At 41.6% G+C, this 23,384-nt stretch overlaps 1 protein-coding gene across 1 annotated transcript in view; it reads left to right on the top strand.

Annotated features, from left to right (window-relative positions):
- Positions 1-1,437: 1,437 nt before the first annotated feature.
- PXDC1 (PX domain containing 1) overlaps positions 1,438-23,384 on the top strand; it is a 45,721-nt gene continuing 23,774 nt past the window's right edge. Inside the window, exon 1 of the mRNA XM_089516652.1 lies at positions 1,438-1,781. Coding sequence (XP_089372778.1) covers positions 1,475-1,781 — 307 coding nt within the window. The 5' untranslated portion in view covers positions 1,438-1,474. The remainder of the gene's footprint in view (positions 1,782-23,384) is intronic.

Here is a 23,384-nt window from a genome sequence, read left to right as displayed (position 1 = left end):
TTTAAGATGGCTCCTGATTGCGTTTAGCGTCATGTGATAAACAAACTTGAAACCCCATGATTGCCCCTGCATTGCCTTCACATTGACCCTGGGCTAACTTCAAATTTTGCTTGTGCGATAAGGGCCAAGGACTCACTAGGTCAGATGTTGCCCATAGAATTGTGCTGGAGAATCTAGAGGTTCCTAGAGAAAACACTTCTCTAAGCATTTGTAGGTCCTCCAGCATGACTCTACAACCAACCTCTGGCAGATGCTGACCATAAAGTTGGACTGGAGGACCTGGAGATTCCTAGAGAGGTGTTCTCTTGGGTAAATTGAATAGTGCTTTTTTTATTTATAGTCCTTCAACCATACCTCCAGCGAATGTATGGGCCACAGCAATGCAGTATGGGGTAGCCCATGCTGTAGTGGAAAGAATGGAAGCTCCTCAAGAACTATGCCTTTATGCATCTCCTATCCATTCCAGTCAGGCTCATCCTGACTGAAATGGTGGGTTGTGACCCACATAATACAATATATTCATCTCTCTCTGTTTAGTTTTCTTTGGGGGCATTCACACTTAGGTTTTTGACCCATGGAGATCTGGATCTCTGCGGTGATGCCATCTCAGAGTGACGCTGTCACTACAGTTTACATCTCTGAATCTCTAAGAGGCAAAGGAAACCTTGTCCCTGATCACACTGAACCCAGTGGAGAGAAAATGGTGCCACTGCCATTTCCAGTAGTGCTGCTGCGCAACCCGGATCAATTCAGTAGTGTACTCACACTAGCGAAGATCCGGATCGCTCCGGCACTTAAAAAAAGGTGCAGTAAGGGACCTGGTGTCAAATGCACCGGGTTAAGTGGGATCTTTTGTCACACACACACACACAGTTAAAGTGGAGTCAAACCAGATTATTTCTGCAATGTGGATGCAGCTGCTCTCTGGACAAGGCCACAACCCCATTTCTCTCTGGACTGGGAAAGGAATAATCAGACTTTCCTTTAGGAATGTTTCCAATTCATGGTGACCTTAAAGGTGAACCTATCATGGAGTTCCCTTGGCAAGTTTCTTCAGAGGGGCGTTTGCCATTGCCATCCTCTGAGGCTGAGAGAGTGTGACTTATTGCCCAAGCTCTGCCAGTGCAGAAGGTTGAAAGATAGGATATGTCCTGGAAAGGGAGGATGGGTTGTTCACCCTGAAGCCCTGGGATTTGCAACTGTCCCAGAACCCCATAGCCTTGAGCCAGAAAACGAGTTAAAGCGGTGTCAGACCGGGTTATTTCTCCAGTGTGGATGCAGCCCCAAAGAGAAAGCTCGAAGAAACAGCCCCGCCGCGAAGCCTGTCCAGTGGAAGGAGGGAAGGAGGGGAGAGGAAGGAGGAGGAGGAGGAGAGCCGCCTCCCCGCTCCTTCCCTGCCTCCTCCTGCTCCGGGGCTCCCTCCCTGGGTGGCTGGGGGCTGGGATGGTGTCGGGGCTGAGTCCTGCTGGGGCGGATGGCGTCCTCGGTCTTCGAGGGGACCTCTCTGGTGAACATGTTCGTCAGGGGCTGCTGGGTCAACGGGGTCCGGCGCCTGGTGGTCAGCCGCCGCGGGGACGAGGAGGACTTCTTCGAGATCCGCACCGAGTGGTCCGACAGGAACGTCCTCTACCTCCACCGGAGCTACGCCGACCTCCGGCGCCTCCTCGCCCGCCTCCGAGACGCCTTCCCCGGGGAACAGCAGCAGCAGCAGCAGCAGCAGCAGGAGCAGGAGCAGCAGGGAACCGGGCAGCTCCGGGCCCAGCAGGGAGCCCTCCTCCAAGGTCCGGACGGCAGACCCCCCTCCCTCCCTCCCTCCTTCCTTCTCTCTTTCCATCTCTCCCTCTTCCCTTCCCTCCCTCCCTCCCTCCCTCCTTCCTTCCTTCTCTCTTTCCTTCACTCCTTCTCCCTTTCCATCTCTCCCTCTTCCCTTCCCTCCCTCCCCCCTCCCTCCCTCCCTCCCTCCGTCCCTCCCTCCCTCCTTCCTTCCTTCCTTCCTTCTCTCTTTCCTTCTCTCTTTCCTTCCTTCCTTCTCTCTTTCCTTCACTCTTTCCTTTCCTCCTTCTCCCTTTCCATCTCTCCCTCTTCCCTTCCCTCCCTCCCCCCTCCCTCCCTCCCTCCCTCCCTCCCTCCTTCCTTCCTTCCTTCCTTCCTTCCTTCCTTCTCTCTTTCCTTCTCTCTTTCCTTCCTTCCTTCTCTCTTTCCTTCACTCTTTCCTTTCCTCCTTCTCCCTTTCCATCTCTCCCTCTTCCCTTCCCTCCCTCCCTCCCTCCTTCCTTCCTTCTCTCTTTCCTTTCCTCCTTCTCCCTTTCCATCTCTCCCTCTTCCCTTCCCTCCCTCCCTCCCTCCTTCCTTCCTTCTCCCTTTCCATCTCTCCCTCTTCCCTTCCCTCCCTCCCTCCCTCCTTCCTTCCTTCCTTCCTTCCTTCCTTCCTTCCTTCCTCCCTCCCCCCTCCCTCCCTCCCTCCTTCCTTCCTTCCTTCTCTCTTTCCTTCTCTCTTTCCCTCCTTCCTTCTCTCTTTCTTTCACTCTTTCCTTTCCTCCTTCTCTCTTTCCCTCCTTCCTTCTCTCTTTCCTTCACTCCTTCTCCCTTTCCATCTCTCCCTCCCTCCTTCCTTCCTTCCTTCCCTGGGCAGCCTCGGCCTCCTCTCCCCGCAGACCCTCTTTCTCTGGGGCTGGAGGCCAAGGCCCCTCTCTCTCTCTGCCTTCTCTGGCCCATCTCCTCCATTCCGGCCTCTTCTCCATTTTCAACTTAAGGAAGTGTTTCGAGCTCTTCTTTGCTCAGGTCCTCCATTTTTCTCGAACGTCCTCCGCTTTGAGCCTGACTGAGGAGCAAGACTGTTAAAAAAAAAAGTTTTAAGAAAACTTTTTTTAGCTTTCCTTTGGTCAGGTCCTCCATTTTTCTTGAATGCCCTACATTTTGCCTTGCCTTGTCCTCCTTTGCAGTTAGTTCCAGTGCCCAGAAAGATGCCCAGAGGCAGGGCGAGATGGGCAGAGGGCTCTTCCTGCTGGAAGTGTGTCTTTCAACCCAGGAGAAGTGAAAATACAGAGCCATGTGAAAGAATGGCATTAGGGCTCACTTGGGGCTGTGTTTTCTTTGGCCCTTTGATGCCAGCGCTCTCGTTTCTGGAGTGTGGAATTATAAAAGCAGTGCCTCGGAGCATGTGCAGAATGCCAGTTCCAGCCACTTCTAAGCAGCCACTTGGGAAGAAGAAAGCTCTCAAGGTTGAGGGTTTGTGTTTAGTCATGCTTTGATGGAAGTGATAGGTTGTTGTTGCTGTGTGCCTTCATAGCATTTTTCCAACCCTAAGGTGAAGCTATCGATGGGTTTTCTTGGCCAGATTTGTTCAGAGAGGGTTTGCCTTCGCTTTAGGCTGAGAGAATGTGACTTGCCCAACATCAAACCTTATCACACTAGCTCAGAAATGGGGTTTAAAACAGATTTAAAGTAGGAAAAACCCCACAAATGCAGGAGGTTTATCACACAACGTTTCTGCAAGCCTAAAATAAAGCGAACGTAAAGGGAAGAAAAACGACACCTTTTTACTTTTGGGAAGTTCCAAAAGGAAAAAGATGTCGTTTTTCTCCCCTTTACATTTGTTTTATTTTTGCATTATTTCAAGTTTGCAGAAACATTGTGTGATTAAACCTCCCGCATTTGTGGGTTTTATCTACTTTAAATCCTGTTTCATAGCAGGATTCCTTTAGTATGATAAGGTCCCCAGTGGGTTTCCATAGCTGAGGAAGCATTCAGAGTTGTGGTTCCATCTCCTTTAAAAGGTTTAACTACTGATTGTGACACTGAATGGAGTTTTAATATTTTGGGGCTGAGAGAACAGATGGTAGCTACCTTGGTCCTTCTGGTCTGCAGTATGGATGAAGGGGGTCCATAAAGTGAAAGGAAAACTGGGCCTATACAGCTTCCTGGCTCTTTCCTGCTGGATTTCTGAAAAGAGGAAGCCCAGAGATGCAGATCGGCTCCATTGGGGAACTGAAAACCTGATTATGTTTCTCCTGCCCAGTTGTGGAATAAATGCATCCTCCTAAAAGAGTTGCAGCAGCTGCTGTATGAGAGGAACTGTGATTTATGAACCCCGCTTATGCCCTTCAGGCATTTTGTTGTGGCGTACCTTGTTTTTCTTTGGGGCACTTCTGGATGGCACTCCATGCATCCCTTCCAGCCTCTAGAACAGCTGGATCAGAAGTGCGGGAGGTAATAGGAGGAGGTCATTATTAATGCTGGAATTGCTCATATGGCTCACCCCACCCTCCTTTGGACTCTCGGTCAGGCTCACAATCTCTGTGTAGTTTGTCAGCGCTGGATGTGCTGATTCAGCAGTTATCACTCCTTATCTTGGCATTGTAAATGGGTAAACAATCTTTGTGGCAGGATAAGCGAAGCGAGTCCCGTGGCTGTCACCCCTGATCTCTGGAAAGAAGTGGGAAGCTTATTTCCTAGGGCCTCCCCCTTGGCTCTTCCTTGCTCTGTCGTTTTAGGCCCTTTCACAGTACACAGCTATAACAGCATCATTCTACATTTAACTACCATGGTCCCATCCTATGGATTTGCTGCTTAAGGAGAGTATTCCTTGCCTAAGAAAACCCTACAAATTCATGGGGCTGCATCAGTTTACAGGTGATACGCAGGCAGATACACATTGAGAGGAAAGCAATGGCAAACCACTTCTGAGTATTCTGTGTCTAAAAAAATCTTATGACATTTATGAGGTTGCCATAATTCAACAGGTGACTTGAAAGGACATATACGTTTGTTTGTATCAGTTATGAAATCTAGTGCCTCACTAAACTACAAACCCCTGAATCCCATATGATACAGCAACATAGTTAAAGTGGGATCCAGTGCTATCACTGTGTAGTGTGAAAGGAACCATTTTTCTTCTGACTTCTAACCAGTCCAGTTTTAAAAGCCCAGGGGAGGTGGCAATATGTATAACACACACACATATACACCAGATGTCTTAAAAAATAGGCAAACTCATAAGGAATACATCAGCGTCAACCACATGGAGTCACTGGTGTATACAGAGTAATTCTCAGGAACTGCTATACAGCTGTCTTTAATGGTTTGGTGCCGTCTTCCTTTGCCCTTTTCCTCCAGATGACTAGGCTACAGTCCCCATCCTTTGCCCATTGCTGGCTGGGGATGATGAGGATTTTTGTCCTACCCATGACAGATACTGTTGGGCACTCCTCACATCCCTTCCAGCCTGGAAAAGGCTGGCGTAATGTCTTACAGTGGGTATGAATGATGCTCTGGCTTAAACTTTCCAAAATCTTCAGTGGAAAGGAGTCTTACAGATGTGGAGCAATTCCTGGGAATTACTCTGTATGCACCAGTGATTCAAATTTGATAGCCAGATGCCTTGGACTGGCAGTCCATCGAGGCAGATGTTTGAGTCCATAGCTCTACAGAGCCCAGCTGTCTCTTTCAGGAATCGGTTCTCCATCTTTTAGGTTGTGCCAAATAATCAAGAAGTGAGAACCTCACATGGAGCCTGGTGACTGCATTTTGTATTCCTGACTCTTTAATTAAGATTGTAATAAGTATGTTGGCCGGGTTTACATTTAGTCTTCCAATGGTTTCCTCTTGTTTTCTGCTCCACCCTTACAAGCACATTACAAATAGGATGAGAGTCTTGCAAGTACTTTTTGTTTGATTCATAGAAAAACTTTCCACTGTAGGCTTTCAGCTCCCAGCAACTTGCAGTGTTTACAGAGAGGAAAATGTGTTTTTAAAAACAAAAGATTAACATTTTGTTTATGTTGGCATTCTTTATTCTTCATATTTGTCTTCCAAACAATCACAGGAGACACAATACTGTAATAATATAGTGCACTGGCCCTATATTGATAGTTGGGACCTATAACTGAGTTATATCCAAATTTAACATGGATCTTTTCTTTTGATTTTTTTAAAAAATGAAAGTGAGATGAAAGAGAGTGAAGGAAAAAGAAAAATCAAAGTTAAAGCCATTCCACTCTTATGAGGACCTTGGTCCAGTCACTCTCTCACAGCTTGATCTACCTCACTAAGCTGTTGTGTAGATAAGATGCAAAGGAGAAACATGCATGCCACCTTGAGCTCATTGGAAAAACAGCGGGATAGACTTGTGATTTAAAATATAAACAGTAAATAAACATATAATCAAATGTGAATTTCAGTTCATTCCTTGGAGGTGATCCTATAATGCTATATAGAATTATTTGTCCAAGAATCGCCCTGAATTGAGGGGAAAGGTGAGATTTGTTCATTAGTTCTCCCAAATTAAAACATAGCACATATAGAATCCTCTCACTTTCTAAGTGAGAGGATTCTATAGTATATCTAAGAATAAAACAAAATGGCAATTAGCAGTTTTTCATCATGTACCTGGTGACAGATCTTACTGGCAGAATATATCATTGCTGTTTATCCAAAAAGATAATTATTTTTCTCTTTCATTCCAGGAGAAAAAGTGGACTCAGCAATTATTTTAGCGCCTGCCATACATATATGAAAAGCCATATAGAGTAAGATCTATTCCAGGTCAATGAGATGGGGAATCTGGTGTGGATTTTAGTTGGGTTTTAAAAGTTGGGCTAAAACCCAGCATGGATTCACTACCCCACTGACTTGGGAGCCACCAACTGTTACTGTTTGGACTTTACTCATACATCAACTAGACTCCTTTAAATGAATGATACTTAGGTTTTGTCTTGACTCATCTAAGAGTCATAGCTTTCAGTGGGGTCTAATTTCACTTGCACTATATCTTGATTCAACCCACAGTGAAGCCCTCTTACGATTGTACCATTTTGAGTACAAGTGGGACAGGATATACCAGTGATGGCGAACCTATGGCACACGTGCCAGAGGTGGCACTCTGAGCCCTCTCTGTGGGCACATGTGCCGTCGCCCCAGCACAGAGTTTGCCAGAGTTTGTTACTAGAAAGCCAGAGGGACATGGCACTTTGCAATAAATAAGTGGGTTTTGGGTTGCAGGTTGGGCACTCAGCCTCTAAAAGGTTCACCATCACTGGGATATACCATGTTCACGCTCCTTGTGTTAAAAGAAATATCCCTGTTTGTAGAAAATCACCACATCAAAAACAAGACTTGGCTAGAATTTTTCCTGACATGCTTCGTTTCCATGTGCCAATAGTTTCAAATGTGGACAACAATTTGATACAGAGGATCTACCACTTGATCTTTGGAATGGTACAGTTCCATTCTTTATATGTGTCTTATTTTCAGCAAGGTAAAAGCAGTTTTCTATAGGAAAATGCCTTAAGAGAAAATGGTTAAGAAGCTCCTTTTCTTCAGCCACTTAGATTATGGTCTCAGATGCATTAACAGAACAATGTTTCTATGCAATGGAAATACATGTATCATATTGTTCTGTTCCCAAAGTGAGGAGGGCTTGAAGGTTGTGATGGATTTGAGGAGAGGCTGAAAGACTTTTAAAATAGAGTATAAAGTGACAGAGAGAAACCAAGTGAATGAGTCAGTTGTCCCCTGTGTGATACTGTGTGGCGTTGTATATATATGTGCCAACTGGATGTCAGGAAGAAAAAGAAATGCTACCAAGTCACACTGAAACACTGGGCAGGCAATAGGGGATCTGTTGTTATAGCTTGGCTCCAATTGCTGGGAAACCAAACTGGGTAACCAAGCTTTGTGTACACAGACTGTACATAGAGGCTGCTGAAGCCTGTGAACTGAATATAATTAAAGATGGACAAGGGAAACAGATGTAAGTGAGAGGAGCCTAGGTAGTTGTATCTACCTCAGAATTAATCTGAGCAGAACTCAGAAATTGAGTTGAAGAAAATAAAGGAGGAGAAAAGGAGGGCAGCTAGTGAAGATGAGAATCTTTGCCAGTGACTTGGATGAAAGAATACAGGGCATGCTTATCAAATTTGCAGATGGCACCAAATTAGGAGGAATAGCTAATACCCCAGCGGACAGGATCAAAATTCAAAATGACCTGAATAGATTAGAAACCTGGGCCAAAGCTAACAAAATGAATTTCAGTACAGAGAAATGTAAGGTACTGCACTTAAGGCCAAAAAAATAAAAATAAATAAATGAAATGAAATGAAATGAAATGAAATGCATAGATATAGGATGGGGACACCTGGCTTAAGGAAACTTATACATGTGAAAGGGATCCAGGAGTCCTCTTAGTTGAACATAAATTGAACATGAGTCAACAGTGTGATACGGCAGCTAAAAAGGCCAATGCGATCCTAGGTTGCATCAACAGAACTATAGTGTCTAGATCAAGGGAAGTAAAGGTGCCACTCTATTCTGCTTTGGTCAGGCCCCACCTGGAATACTGTGTCCAGTTCTGGGCTCAAAAAGGAGGTTGACAAGTTGGAGCATGTCCAAAGGAGTGCAACTAAAATGGTGACAGCTCTGGAAACCATGCCATATGAGAAGAGGCTTAGGGAGCTGGGTATGTTTAGCATGGAGAAGAGAGGGTTAAGAGGAGATATGATAGCCCTATTTAACTATTTGAAGGGATGTCATATTGAGGATGGAGCAAGCTTGTTTTCTGCCACTTCAGAGAATAGGACACAGAACAACGGATACAGGCTACAAGAAAAGAGATTCCACCTAAACATTAGGAACTTTATCACATGGGTGGAAATCGGTAGTTTAAATGGTGATTATCCCATAAAAATCATGCAATCATTAAAACACGATTAACATTTTCACACACAGTGCGATAAAAGAGCCATTATCCTGGGAATAACCATGCAATAAACAACAACAAATCATTTACAGGATTTTCCCATGAATGATTTGTTGCTGTTTATTGCCTGGTTATTCCCAGGTTAATGGCACTTTAATCACTTTTCATTGTGACGTCGTGTGAAAACCTTTCTCATGATTGCACTATTTTCACAGGATATTCCTAGGATAATGGTGCTTTAACTGAGACGTTGTGTGAAAATTTTAATCGTAAATGCACGATTTTCACAGGATAATCACTGTTTAAACTTCCAGTTGTCCCCATGTGATGAAGTCCTAGGAGGAACGTCCTGACAGTAAGAGCTGTTCGACACTCCCTTAGACAGTGGTAAAGTCTCCTTGGGAGGTTTTTAAACACTTCTTTGGAGGTGCTTTGATTGTGAGTTCTTGCATGGCAGGGGGTTGGACTGGATGATCCTGTGGTCTCTTCCAACTCTCTGATTCTATAATTCTAATTTTCTAATTCTATAAATGTGTCAAACTGACAGCCTGGTATTATAGGATATGGCTAGAGAATCTTTGACCTTCCAGATGTTGTTATTATAACTCCCACTGTCCCTTGGTGTTGGCCATGATGTCTGCAGCTTCTGGGGCTTGGAGTCCAAAACACCTGGAGAACCGCATGTTCTAACATTTTTAGCAAGGATTTTTAATATCTCATAAGCTTCTAGCAGACCACTGTTGTTATGTGCCTTCAAATTGACTCCACCTTACAGCAACCCCATCTTGGGGTTTTCTTGGCAAGATGTATTGCAGATTATACTGCATTCTAAAAGTGTCTGCATACTAAAAGCACTTTCTAGAAACCTATGTGTGAAGTGTTCTACAAGGTGGTTGAATTCCCATGCACAGCTGCCCTGCACATTATCTTAGCTATCTGAGGAGATGAGATAGAATCATAGAGTTGGAAGAGTTGGAAGAGACTGCAAAGGTCATCCAGATCAGCCCTTGCCATGCAGGAATCCACAGCTGAGGTAGTCCCTCCAGAGAACATGTGGCAGAAAGCAGCAGAATGCATTCATAAAATCCTCAAATCACAGAGATGGAAGTGACCACAAGGGCTATCCAGTCCAACCCCCTGCTATGCAAGAAGACACAACTAATATACTCCCAACAGATGGCCATCAAACCTCTATTTAAAAACCTCCAAAGAAGGAGACCACAGTCTGAGGCAACATATCCCACTGTTGAACAGCTTTTACTGTCAGGAAGTTCTTCTAATGTTGAGGTGGAACCTCGTTTCCTGTGGTTTGAATCCATTGCTCTGTGCCATAGCCTCTGGATCAGCAGAAAATAAAGTTTTTTCTTCCTTCCTTCAATATGACATCCTTTCAAATATTTAAACATGTCTATCATGTGACCTCTTAACCTTTTCTTTTCCAGGCTAAACATATGCAGCTCCCTAAGCCGCCCCTCATAGTTAAGTATCATTAGCTAAAGGGTATAGTTCACAAACATAAATTGAGTATAGTAGCATCATTTTATGTCTGTCTGGCTGCCTCACATGTTCCTGAAAGCCATGTCATATTGTGGCTACAGAATCTGTGAACCAGTCTTATGTGCTGAATCACTGACTGATGAGAAATGAAGTGGTATCCTGGATTTTAGCCAGTCTTATGACCAGCTCAAGATATTTTGCTGTCTGTGGTAAAGAATTAGATCCTCTTCTGCTGCATGTAGGAAATCCAGCTGAACTGGCAGTTGTGTTATTCTTCAACTGGTTGCAGGGAATCATCCACTGCTTTTAAACCCCCAGGCTATCTTAAATGTTTCATGGCAGGCTGTGTGGCACATGGACACAGTTTTCTCTTCTAATACTCTATTCTTGCCACCCTCCAGCTTCTGATATTCAAGGCTGTTGTCTCACTTTGCCTAATGGCAGGGCCAGCCACTAAATTCCTGTGAAATTCTTCAGGAGGGGGATCAACTCATTTGTGTCTTTTGTATCTGTCAAATATTGAAGCTGTGCCATGCTTTAGGAGTTCCAGGCCGTACTGCTTTTTAAGCTGAATTTCAGTTATTTTCTTGGGTCTTGCAATCAGTCAAGTTTCTTCAGTCTGCTTTTAATGGAATTTTGTTCTCAAGTCTTTGTACTGTTTCATTTTTCTCTGCTTCTGCCACGTAATCTTTATTGCATTGTCCTGGGCTGTTGTTTCCTTTTCTGATCTTGGAAATGTGAAGTTATTTCCACATTTGTTTTTGCTCAGCTGGAAGCAAGAAGCAGAAAGGAATTTGGCAGTGACTTGCTGTGCAGAAGTGCCCCCTGTAGACAGCTGTGTAGTGCTGCGGCTGATGACTGCAGTAGTTTAAAAGCCTCACAAATATTCTTGCTGTTTTCTAGTTTTATGGTACTGAGACGTTGAGTCTGTATTTGGTTTCCCTTGAAATCTTTTTACAGTCTGCTTCACTAGTCCTTCCAGTGAATTGTATGGTATCTCATACAATTGTATATTATATATCACTTGTTTCATTATCATTCCCTAAATTAAATATTACTGGCAGTTTGTAATTTCAGATTTTCTTAAAAATCAGAAGAACCTATACGGCCAACACAGGGTGTATCTATACTGTAGAAATAATGCAGTTTGACACCACTTTAATTCCATGGCTCCATCCTACAGAATCCTGGGATGTGTCGTTTTGTCAGGCACCAGCACGCTTTGGCAGATCTTTTAAAACTACAAATGTCTGGCTCCCATAGGATGGAGCTACAGCATTTAAACTGGTGTCAAACTGCATTATTTCTAAAGTGTAGATGCACCCCCAGACAAAGGCTCTTCTCTTCACAGAATGGCCAATTTGAATCCTGCCTATTATATATAGGGATGTAATTCTTTGTGAATTACATTCTTGAAGGAAGCAATGAGTAATTTTAGTAATTTTCTTCCCATTGTGAGAATGCCCTCAATATTTGGTACAAAATGCTATTTCCTGTGCATAGAAAATAGCATTTTCTGCACAGAAAATAAAATTTCTTCACAGACATTATTTTCTACATACATTTTTGATGTCCTATGCAAAAAATATTGTTTTCTCATCACGGTTTCTTGACAAACACATTTTTCAACCACTTTTTGAATATTTTGAACACCCTCACTGGAATTTCAACCATGGCTTTTTTGCCATGGCAATTAAAGTGCAAGTGTTACAATGTAACCAGAGGGTTTTCCTAAAGTATATCAAGATTATCATGGATACAGACTCCGCATGCAGATACATGTAAAGGCTATTTCCTTGTGCGGAGTCATCAGTGGTAATTATAAGTAGTTAAGTGTTAATATATTTGTGGTTAACTTTGAGAAGTTAACCTCTCTTGGTTGCGTTCTCTCAACAGATATGACTGCTTGTAGCAGTAACTCCCCATCCCTTTTATTTCTGGCACAGAGAGAACCACAAACTACTCAAGAGATGGTTAAGATTACAGCCAGGTCCTTTGCCTTGTGATACTCTGGGAGCATATCAGAGGGTGGGAATTGTGTGGCCCTCATGTGGTTGAACCCCAGCTCTCAGCATTCCTTATCACTGGCTATGCTAGCTAGGGCTTCTGGGAGTTGTAGTCCAACAACATCTGGAGGACTGCACCACAGCGTTTTAGCTGAGGTCAAATGTCATGCCATGCAATGGTTTGATGAGCCTTGCTTTGTTGATTCCTATGGTTTCCCCTTCACTTACCTAGGTGGTTCAATTAACTGAGCTCTGGTCCTGTTATTAGGCTGCTGTCCTAAGTGGCACATCCTGAGAAGTGCAGAATGAATAGTTTTATGATCTGCTCTTTCCCTCAAAGTTAGACTGCCACTCTCAGGTGCAGTCCCATCAGCAGCATCAAACAAGGTTTGAACTGCTAGTCTGGTCAGCCTTTTAATGTGACATGTGGGAAAGGTTGTGTCTTGTCCTTTACCTCAGGTAGCAAAATGTCTAGGGCTAATTGCAAACCATGATATGAAGCTAGCTTGCAAAATTTACTTTGGAGGACAAACCACTGGTTAACGGTTTGGTTTTTGAGTGTGCTAATGTGGAAGGAACTAATAGAATCTGATCATGCAAGTGGAAGAGGGAGATCATGAACACAAGGTTCATTCATGTAACATCGCAGTGTGTTATGGCAGCACATGCGAAATTGCACAATGTAGGAACATAACATGAAGCTGAAGGATATTTATGGAAGCCCCATCCCATTTCACAGCTTTTGAGTTGAGTCTTTTAGCTAAGCTCTTTTACACTGGCCTTTTTAAACAAACAAACAAACAAACCAAAATTGGCATAATTAGAGAACAGTATGTGCCAGTATTTACTTACATGCTATGAAACACTTTCTGCATATCACCCTTACTATTACCAGGCATAAGAGTGGGCCATATTTTTCCCTTCCTGCTTAGCCATTTGGCAACCCAACTCCCACTTTCCATCTAATGTATTAATTGATGGTTAATTCTTATGGAAAGGCAAGTGTGTCCACTTAATTTGTCCAACAATCCATTCATTCTGGGTGTGTGGGGCAATTCAGGCTTAGAAAGCAGAATAGAAGAAAGTGTTAAACCCTTTTCCCTATTGTTGAAAACGATCCCTCTTTTGCGAGATTTGTCCACTTTCTGTATGGGTTAATTTCAGATTAATGTTCAGTGCATCTGAAAATGATCCTACTTTTGTGGATTTAAATCCTGTTTCTGAATGAATTTATCAGATGGGAGAGTGAATGCTCTCCCATCTGATAAACTTCCTTAACCCAGCAGGGGAGAGCAAACAAGGAGACAGAATTTTGTCCTTCCCAGTAGGCTCAGGTACAACCAAACCACTGCAGCCTCTCCTAGCTTTTCCGTTCTTCCTCATTAATAACTTTTGCTACCATGACCACACTGATGTTGCTTGGCTGCACATGTCCCAGTTTTCATCGGTAAAATATTGTAGGGTATGGTGGAGACATCCTTAATTGAGCTTCAATAACCTGAGAACTGAGTGTATCCTGCCAGTTAAACACAGATTGTCAAATAAGAGGCTGTGCAGACTGGCATGAAAAGCTTGGGGGCAGAGTCAGGGCATAGTGTTTATATGACATATGCCCTGGCTCCACCCCCAGGCCGGTATGACACTGCATGTTGCGCCACATGGCGCATGGCATCACGGCGCTCCTCTGGCTCTGCGCCAAAGGAGTGCCATAAAGCCGTGGCTATTGCGCCCTGCAAAGGTCAGCTTGGGACCACAGTATGCAGTTGCCACAGCCCCGATCTGGCTGTAAAAGGGGCAGCTGGAGGCCGGCCCTTAGGGGCTGTGTAGCCCCTAAGTTCAGATATGCTAAAAGCTAAAATGCTATTCATCAAAAATAGCACTAGCAAAATGTTCTTTCCCTCCCTAATGTCAGAAAAATGATCACCAACCTGTTTTGTGGGATTGTAATTATTATGCTGGGGTTGAACATTCAAAATTGTGCTTTCTTTTCATCTGACTTTGAAAATGGCTGAAGAAAAGGAGACTCACAGTTTATAAAGTTCTGTAGCATTAGAAATTCTGATGTAATAATTTAAACATACACACAATGCAAAGCCAGCCACAGGGAGGTATTATGCCACTTTGTCTTACTGTGACTTACTGTAACCTCTGCCTGACAGATGATGTAGACTGTGCTTTTTGAAAATGTATCAGTACTGAAATAGAGATCAAACTAGCAAGATTTGTTTCAACACAGACACCGTACAAATGTGCTTTCTTTCCTTTACTCAAGGCTGCAACCAAAGCATAATTTAAAAATAGTTAAGCAAGCATCAGAAATTTGTTTAGTTAGTTTATATCCGACCTCTTACAACAGATTAAAATGAAATACAGCTAAAAAAAGAAGTCAATTAAAAAAACCAAATTAAGTAAGCAATCCTATTAAGCAATATTAACCTAATACAGTTTAAATAATTTGAAGATTAAAATATAGTATGCCCATTGAAAGACGTTTTGCAACATCCAACTAACAGCTGAAAGCCTAACTATATAAAAAGGTGTTTGCCTGGTGGCATAAGGTGAGTAGAGAGAAGGCCAACCTTGTCTTCTTTGGCAGGGAATTCCAAAGTCTGGGAGCAACTAGTGAGAAGGCCCTCTTCCATGTCATTACTAGTTAGTTATGGCTGTGACAGTGACAGGACCAAAAGAAAGCTCTCCCCCAGGCTTGTATACAGTGGGAATTCAAACCCTGGTTTCCGGAGTTGTAGTCCAATGCTTAAACCACTATCCCATGCTGGCTCTCTCTTGAAATGGACCTGTGTCAGAAGAATTGCAGAGATCTAGCCTTAAGAATGTAAGAAGAGTCCAGTTGAATTGAATGGTGCAACAGTCTCTCTAGTAGTCCAATATGCTGTTTTGAATAATAATCTGCTTGTATGTGGAAAGTACTTCAGTAGTGGTCCATGGACTGATGCCAGTCTGTGAACCATTGGCTGCCCGCCCACTTAGAGTTTCCAGAAAAGAATGAAAAAATGGTAGGCAACAACAAGAAACATGATACTGTTCCCAAGCATATTACTGGACCCCCACATAACACAGCTTAAGAAGCACTGCTTTATATTAGCCTTTCTGAACTTAGCACCTTGCAGATCAATGGCCATGTTGCTTTGGGATTTTAAATGCCATCTGGACGGCATCAGATTGGGGCAGGATTATCTAGACAGCTCTCAAGATAGAGTCTTACCTAGACAATTCATTTCAGACACTTTTTTTATCTGGGTACAATAGCATTCCTTCCCCTATTTTGTAGTGCTTTTTTTGGATATTCATCCAGAGCATTTAAAATTCTACTGTGCAAGTTCCAGGCTTGGGGGAAAAAGCAGTACAGTATATTCTTTCTCTCAAGTAGAAATGCACACAATAAATATGTACATAAGAAAAGTCTGGTTTGCCTACAGGGGGTTGGATCCAGACTTAGTCCTACTTAAAGTTGACCCACTGTGTCCCTAGGTATGATTGAGACAGAATTCAGCCCCTTATCTATATATGCATAGTAAATGATAAACAGTGTCTGTATTGATATATTTCTATGTTGGTTTGCAGGTTTCTTCCTGTTTTCTGGCTATCTGTGGCCATGCAGGAGCAAACTATCCATTTCCCAAGACAGCAGCTATAGTCACAATGCTGCAGCAATAAAGATAATTTCCCAATTGTTACACTGCATCCGTCATGGCGGATTTTATGGTTGGCACTATCAACAGTTCATTAATAACAAAAAATCTGACTCAGGTCTCTATCACTCTGGCAGACAAAGGGCCAGTCTCTTTAATGATCTAACTCTCAACACGTTTTTGGCAAGGTTGGCTTTTAAAAAATTTTTAAGCAATTCAATTCTGAAAAGGAATGGGCCCAGCAAGCCCACACACTGGCAAATGCCATGTTTGATACCATTCTTTCATTTCCCCTGTATATTTTGGACTTTGTTTAAAGTATTGTTATCTAAACTAAGTATTTAAGCTCTGTAGTTATTTCAGTTTCATACCAATGTAGCCATCATGGCTCTGTCCTGTAGAGATTTGTTCTTTGGTGAGGTACTTAGAATAGAGGAGTCATAGAGGAAGTTATGTGGCCCTCCTGATGTTGTTGGACAGCAATGTCTGCCGCCTTAGCCAGCATAATTGGCGATGACTGCTGGGAGTTGCAGTTCAGCATTATTTAGAAAGCCATATAATTACCACTCCACATGAGGTAGAGAGCTCTAGTGTCTATCTGTAGTGTTTCATCAAACTACAGATGCCATTATTCCATAGGATGGAGCCTTGATAGTTAAAGCAATATGAAAATGATAGAAGTCTATTGTATTCATATAGCTTTATTTCCTTTTACTGAATGATTTTGTGACACAAATTTTAATCCTGAGCATGTTTGTATGGAAGTAAGATTATTGAACCTGGTGGCCTTTACCGTCTAGGAAACATCTAGAAGATTGTGCTTGCTTTCATTTTTCTAATCTTTTCTCTCTCTCCTAAGATTAAGATAAAGAAGTAATAAAGAGAAGGTTAATTCCATTGTAGCAGTCTTGGAACAGGTGAAGGAGAACTAAGGCAGGGATGGATAATGTATGACCTTCCAAATGTTACTGGACTACACCTCCCATCAGCTTCAGATAGTGGTGCCACTGGAGAAAGATGATAGAAGTTGCAGTCCAAAAACAGCTGGAAGTCCACATGTTGTCCACCTTGAAACCTTGTTTTCTTCACTCCTTGATGATCTGATGCTTATCTAGGATCCTCTGAGCTCATGAGAGTTTTCTTGCAAGAGGAGAAGGAGTTTTCATGAGGATGGTGGAGACAAAGATTTAAACTCTTCTTCCCTTCTTGCTACAGTCCTATTTTTGATTCCACACCTGTTGGAACAGATGCTACTGAAGTGAAAATTATGAGATGAATGTTGAATGTTTTGTTTTGCTTCATTTGTTGGATATTCGTGTGTTCAGCATTAATTCAGTAATCCAGCTTCTATGGGAACATCTATATTGGCCAAATAAAATGGTCCCACAGTTTTTATAGCAAGCTGCCCAAATGAAATACAGGGTGATTGGTGCCAAATCTAAGCCTTTTAATTTCCTCAAGTCTTTAATCTGAAGGGGGGAAAGTTGGGATTTATCCCAGTTTTGAGCAGAAAATCAGGATATTTGTGTGTGCGCACGCGTACACACAGACATCAACTGTGCTTCATAGCAATGTCAATGTGAGGCCAGGAGGAGTAATTCAGAAATACATACATTTGCACACATGCTTGTAGCTGCATATACAGCGCGCCCGTGTCATACACGGGCGTGCCTTACGTGGACTTTAGCTTACATGCTAATTAATGTTATCATCATATTATTCTAATTAGATACATGATAAAAAGGTTTTGTTTTTTTTAGCAGTGACCAGAGAGACAGAAGAGACTCAAGTAAAATTCTGGACTTATAAAAGTCTTTTTGAACTTCATAACTGATAATCATAATTAGTAGTTAAATTGGCAGATGAACATGGAAACGACTTAAGTTTCTGAATGAATGTTTCCTTCATCACAGGAGCCAATCTTGGACTGATGTATGCTATGCATAAACAAGAGGGAGGCCAACACATAGGGTGCTTCACACAAGTAAGACCATGTAGTGGTGTAGCCTAAGTCTTTAGCTGTCTGAAGGAAAAGACAAGATGTGTTGCTTCAGTGCTTTCAGTGAAACACACTGCCTAAGGGTGGCAGTCTAATTTACAAGGCCCCAGACAGATTGTATGGCATGCATTGTTCCATCCTTTGACTGAGGGGATGTAGAGAGGGTTCAGGAAGTACCACTGGAGGGCTGTCATTGCTGTCCCCAGCTTCCACCAACTGTGGTGGTGATCTCTTCTTGTTGTGCCTTCAAGTAATCTCCCACTTAAGGGAACCCTAAGGGGACCGTATCTTGGGGTCTTGACAAGTTTCTTTTTAATTTTTTTTTAATTTTTATTACAAACATATACAACAAATCATACATCATAAACCACATAAATAAATAACAAATTCATACAATCAAGTTTCATCAGAGGGGGTTGCCATTGCCATCCTCTGAGGCTGAGCCAGTGTGGCTTGCCCAAGGTTACCCAGTGGATTTCCATGGCTGAGTGGGTATTCGACCCCTGGCCTCCAGAGTCTTAGTCCATTGCTCAACTACACCATACTTGGTGGTGATCTTAATTGGCTCTGATGTCAGGGAATCTGCAGACCTCTCTCCTCCACCTTGCAGTCTGCAAGGGATTGTTACAATGACCTGTGCATAGAAAGATTGCATGTGAGTTTCTTTCATGTATGGAATACAAAAACAGTGGCTTTATATTTATTTTTTTGGTCAGTTGTCCAATTCATAGAATTCTGCATGATGCTGTATACCTAAAATAGTTGTTCTATATATCAGCAGTTGTGTAGCAGTTGTGCAGCTGTAAATTTCTGAAGTGCGGGAAAGCATCATGAAAGGTCCCATAGTTATGCCCCTGAACAGAGTCCAAAAATACAGGTACCTGTGTTTATCTATGTGTATACGGTATGTCTTTTGTAAGGCTCATGCAATCTAATTACCTAATTAAGTCTAAGTCAGCCCAACATATCTATATATCATATAAAAAGAGGAATAGCTCACAACCATATATTGTTGCTTGGGAAATCCCCTGCCTCAGCTACTATGAGGATTGCAGCTAAACTCAGAGGGAACAAGGAGACCTGCAGGGAATGGCAGATAACATCATGACCACTGCCATTTAAAAAAATCTCAATGCTTTGATCCTGCAAGCTCTGGCTCCACTTCATGACCCATTCCTGAATATATGCCAAAAATAAATTAAAAAAAAATCCATCACTGGATCTGAATGTGGTACATCATGTTCTTGTTATTTGCTACCAAGTTGGCTTTAACTTTTTGAGACCTTATGAATGAAGACTTCCAAGAGACCAGGTAATTGCCAGTCCTATTCCTGTCTTGGAAACTCAGGGCTGTGGCTTCTTTGATTGAGTCAACCCATCTGAAATGTTGTCTTCCCCCTTTCTCCTGCCTTCTGTTTTATTGAGCCTTATCGTCTTACTTAAAAAAAAAACTTACTTAAAAAATTTTATTCGGTCATTGACCAGCAATATAGTACAGAGTGCAATTGCAGCAATACAAAAACAGAATGTAATTGTATTATTTGTACATTGCTACTTGTATAATAAAACGTTAAAAACAGAATTAAGAATAAAAAATAAAAAATGAATGAGTATACATGCAGCTAAAGCAGCGAAGGTTAAGTAACACAATATGTTTCTAGCTCTGATAATTTCCAGATTTTGGCCTGTGTGAGTAACACTTTCTATTAGCCTTCGAGGTTTTATCTCGTCATGAGGGGGCGTATTTTATATACGATGTGGCAAAATTTAGCCACTGTATATACAACACTAGGCGACTGACTGTTCAAGAGATTACAAACAAGTACAGTGTCTGAGCTTCCTGGGAATTTTTCTAAAAGTGGGATGATCAGTTGAGACCGGATATCTTTAAAGAATATGCAATACAGGAAAGTATGTTCAAGGGTTTCAATATCACAGTTATTGCAAGGGCAAAGCCGTGCTTTGAAAGGAGTTTTCTTGTATCTTCCTTCTAGAACCGCTGAAGGGAGGGCGTTAAAGCGGGCTAAAGAGAAAGCTCTTCTAAATTTAGGTAATGTAATTTGGAACAAGTATGAAGCAGGTGTCAGCATAGAAATTGATCTGTTGATTAGAATGCGCCCCGGAAAGGCAGCAGTCTCTATCTGTCCTTCTATATCGAGTAATCTCTGCTTTATGGACAGTTTGGCCTGATCGAGATTTAATTCTAGAATAAACTCTTTTGATAGGCCTATAGATAATAGTTTCTTATTTATGGCCGATTCCCAGTAAGATTTATAGGTATCGGTCAAGATATATTTTGTTAGTCCATCTGAGGTTTTATTTAGTTTGAGCCAATAGAATAAAACATAAATCCACATACTTGTTTCAATTTTACTAACTCCAGCCTCTCTTCTCAATACCACGTTGGGAACACAGCTACCAACTTGAAAGATTTTCCTTAAAAAATTTTTTTGCACCCGTTCAAGGGGCATAAGATCGTTATAAGGGCCCAATTGAGCGCCATATAAGAGTTGTGGTCTGGCCTTAGCCTGGAAGAGTTTAATTGCTGCTGGAATAAATTGGGCTCCCTTAGAAAAAAAGTATTGTTGGATTGCATTAGCTGTTTTTTGTGCATTTTTTGAAACATATTCCAAGTGTGCAGTTCTATTACCCGTGGCCTGAAGCACAATTCCCAAATATCTGAATGTCTTAACTTGTTCAATAGTTTCTTTTCCCAGTTTCCAATTTCTTTTTCTGGGTTGCTTGGAGAAGGTAATGATTTTAGTTTTAGAACAATTTATTGTTAATCTTTCTTCACTACAATAAGTGGTTAGCGACCTCAGAGCTCTTCTTAATCCGATGGGAGTCAGAGATAATATGACAACATCATCGGCATAAAGAAGTAGATTTACATGTCTATTTGTTATTTTGGGAGGGTGGAAGGAGATCTTATTCAAGTGGGGAACTAAGGAATTTATATAATAATTGAACAGAATAGGGGCTAGAACACATCCTTGTCTAACTCCGATCTTAACTTGGATTTCTTTGGACATATGGCCTGCTGAACTACATCTCACTTTCAGCCGATTATCCTCATGCAATTTAATAAGCAGGAGAAGAAGCCGTTTGTCGATTGAACTATTCATAAGTTTTTCCCACAATCTAGATCTGGGAACAGTATCAAAGGCAGCTTTAAAGTCTACGAAAGCTGCATGAAGCGAGATGCCCATTTTGGAATATTTTTCTATCAGATGTTGTAACAATAATACATGATCAATCGTTGATCGTCCTGCTCTAAATCCTGCTTGTTCTTCGTTCAAGATGTTCTCTGACTCAAGCCAATCCATTAATTTAGTTTGTAGGTGTTTAGCATACATTTTGCTAATTTGGCTCAGCAAGCTGATTGGTCTAAAATTTGATGCCTTATCGTCTTTTTCAGTGAGTCATGTTTTCTCTTGATGTGTCCAAAGTCTTGGCTTGATTTGTGCTTGGACCCATTTATTTATTTATTTATTTGTTTGTTTGTTGTTGTTGTTGTTGTTTATTCAGTCCATGGTATCTATACAACTCTCTTCCAACATTACATCACAGATGAGTTGATTTTCCTGTCATATCTTTACACTTAAGGATTTTATATAGTGGACATCTTGCCTGAATTTTAAAAGAGCAAAGAAAGGACAGTTCTCTATTCACAGCAAAGTTTCCCTGTGTCTAACCCTTCTCCCCGACCCAGCAAGCAAATTTGCCCCACCCTTTTGCATTTGATTACAATTCCTCACCCACAAGAGATCATCTCTTACATTGAAGCCTGTCTCTTATATTTGGACAGAGACATGCATATGTTGCTCTACATGAGTTGATCTGTTTATCTGGGTTAGCATGTGACCTCCCAGTGACTCTTTCTTAAACAGCCATTCCTAAGATCCTTTCCCATGTTTCTACGTTTTGTGTCTCCACAAAAAGGCTTAGATGTTGCTTTATAAAGTGCAAAGGCTTTCTTTTTAGCAACAATGTGGGATAGGCCCTAATTTGTAATGCATAACTGCTGTTGTTTTCTTTGTGAGAGTCTGTAGTGGCATTTCCTGTTGACTGTATGAATTCTTGATTGCAGTTCAAGGAAATATACTTCATGGTTTCATCTTATTTTGTATAATTATAGAACAGGGAAGGGTGTCATGAGAAGAATTTAAAGAAATAATTCCTATATGTTCTGTATGCATGTGTGTAACCATATAAATTGTCACATCAAAAGCTGTCTGCAAATTCTAGCCTGTATTATTATAAACAAGGCTGTGTGTGTTAGATAGTTCTCACTTGTTACTGTCAGGGTTGGATTTTGTAATTTAACATATTCTAGAATAACATTAAGTGTCCAGCCCTTATGGCTAGGCAGTTTAATGTGGTAGTATTTAATGCAGTGCTTGGTGAAATCTCAGAGCCCAGAAAAATGAAATGGAGCCAGTGTTCTGTTTTCCATGGCTGGGAGATAATGAGGAGCCCCAGTAAGGTTGGGTAGGCCTGGTGATATTAAACACAGATCTTCATGCTTCTGAAATTATATATACGAGTGGAAGAGTCTGAGTTATGGAAAAAGTATCCGTTTCAAAGGTGGTTGCTATCATTTCAACTGATAATTATAAATGCTGTAGTTTAACCTTAGGCACAGCACCCACAGAAAACAGTTTCTTCAACAGAGCAAGGATATCAGAAAAAATATATAAACTTTTGTCAAGATCATGCATGTTTGACAATTTGAAGGTGGGTAGCTGTACCGGTTGCATATCTCTTATCTAGAAATCCAAAAATTGAAATGCTCCAAAAACCATTGTCTACATGAGCGGCTGAAATAGTGAGGCCGTTGCTTTCTGATGGTTCAATGTACACAAAATTTTGTTTCATGCACAAAATTATTTAAAATATTGTGTAAAATTACCATCTGTATGTGTAAAGCCTTATGAACATAATTGAATTTTGTGTTTGGGCTTGGATCCCATCTCCAAGCTATCTCATTATGTCTATGCAAGTGTTTGAAAATCCAAAATAATAATAAAAAAAATCTAAGCCCAAACATTTCTGGTCCCAAGTATTTTGGATAAAGGGATACTCAACCTGTATATGTCAAAACAGCATTATTTCTTCCAAGCTATCTGTCCATTTTATTATTACTCATTTAGATAGTTAACATAGGACAGGGATGAGAAACATAATTAACAGTGCTATGCCTCAGAGATGCTGTATAGTAATTGTAGTCATGTTTAGCTAGACTCAGTCACCAGGTGTAAGGAAAATATAACAAAAGTGGGGTGGCAACTTGGAAGGAACTTGTTACAACTGGAAAGTTACTTGCAGTTAATTCCTTTGTGCAAAAACTAAGGCATAATTCAATTACGTTATGAGTATAACTGTAATAAGAAGTAACCTCAATATTTTTTTGCCTTGTAAAAGTAATTAAATAGTTCCAGAATATTTGTGACCACATTACTAAAGTATATGTTGTACTGCATGCCCATAGTTTTTATAGCATTCTGATGCATCTTGTTATAAGTTACTATTTCAGT

This window comes from Sceloporus occidentalis, unplaced genomic scaffold, assembly GCF_023333645.1.
Source record: "Sceloporus occidentalis isolate IW3139 unplaced genomic scaffold, rSceOcc1.0.p SCAF_3, whole genome shotgun sequence".
Lineage (NCBI taxonomy): Eukaryota > Metazoa > Chordata > Lepidosauria > Squamata > Phrynosomatidae > Sceloporus > Sceloporus occidentalis.
The sequence above is the reverse complement of the archived record's forward strand: the minus strand, read 5'-3'. Positions and strand labels throughout refer to the sequence as shown.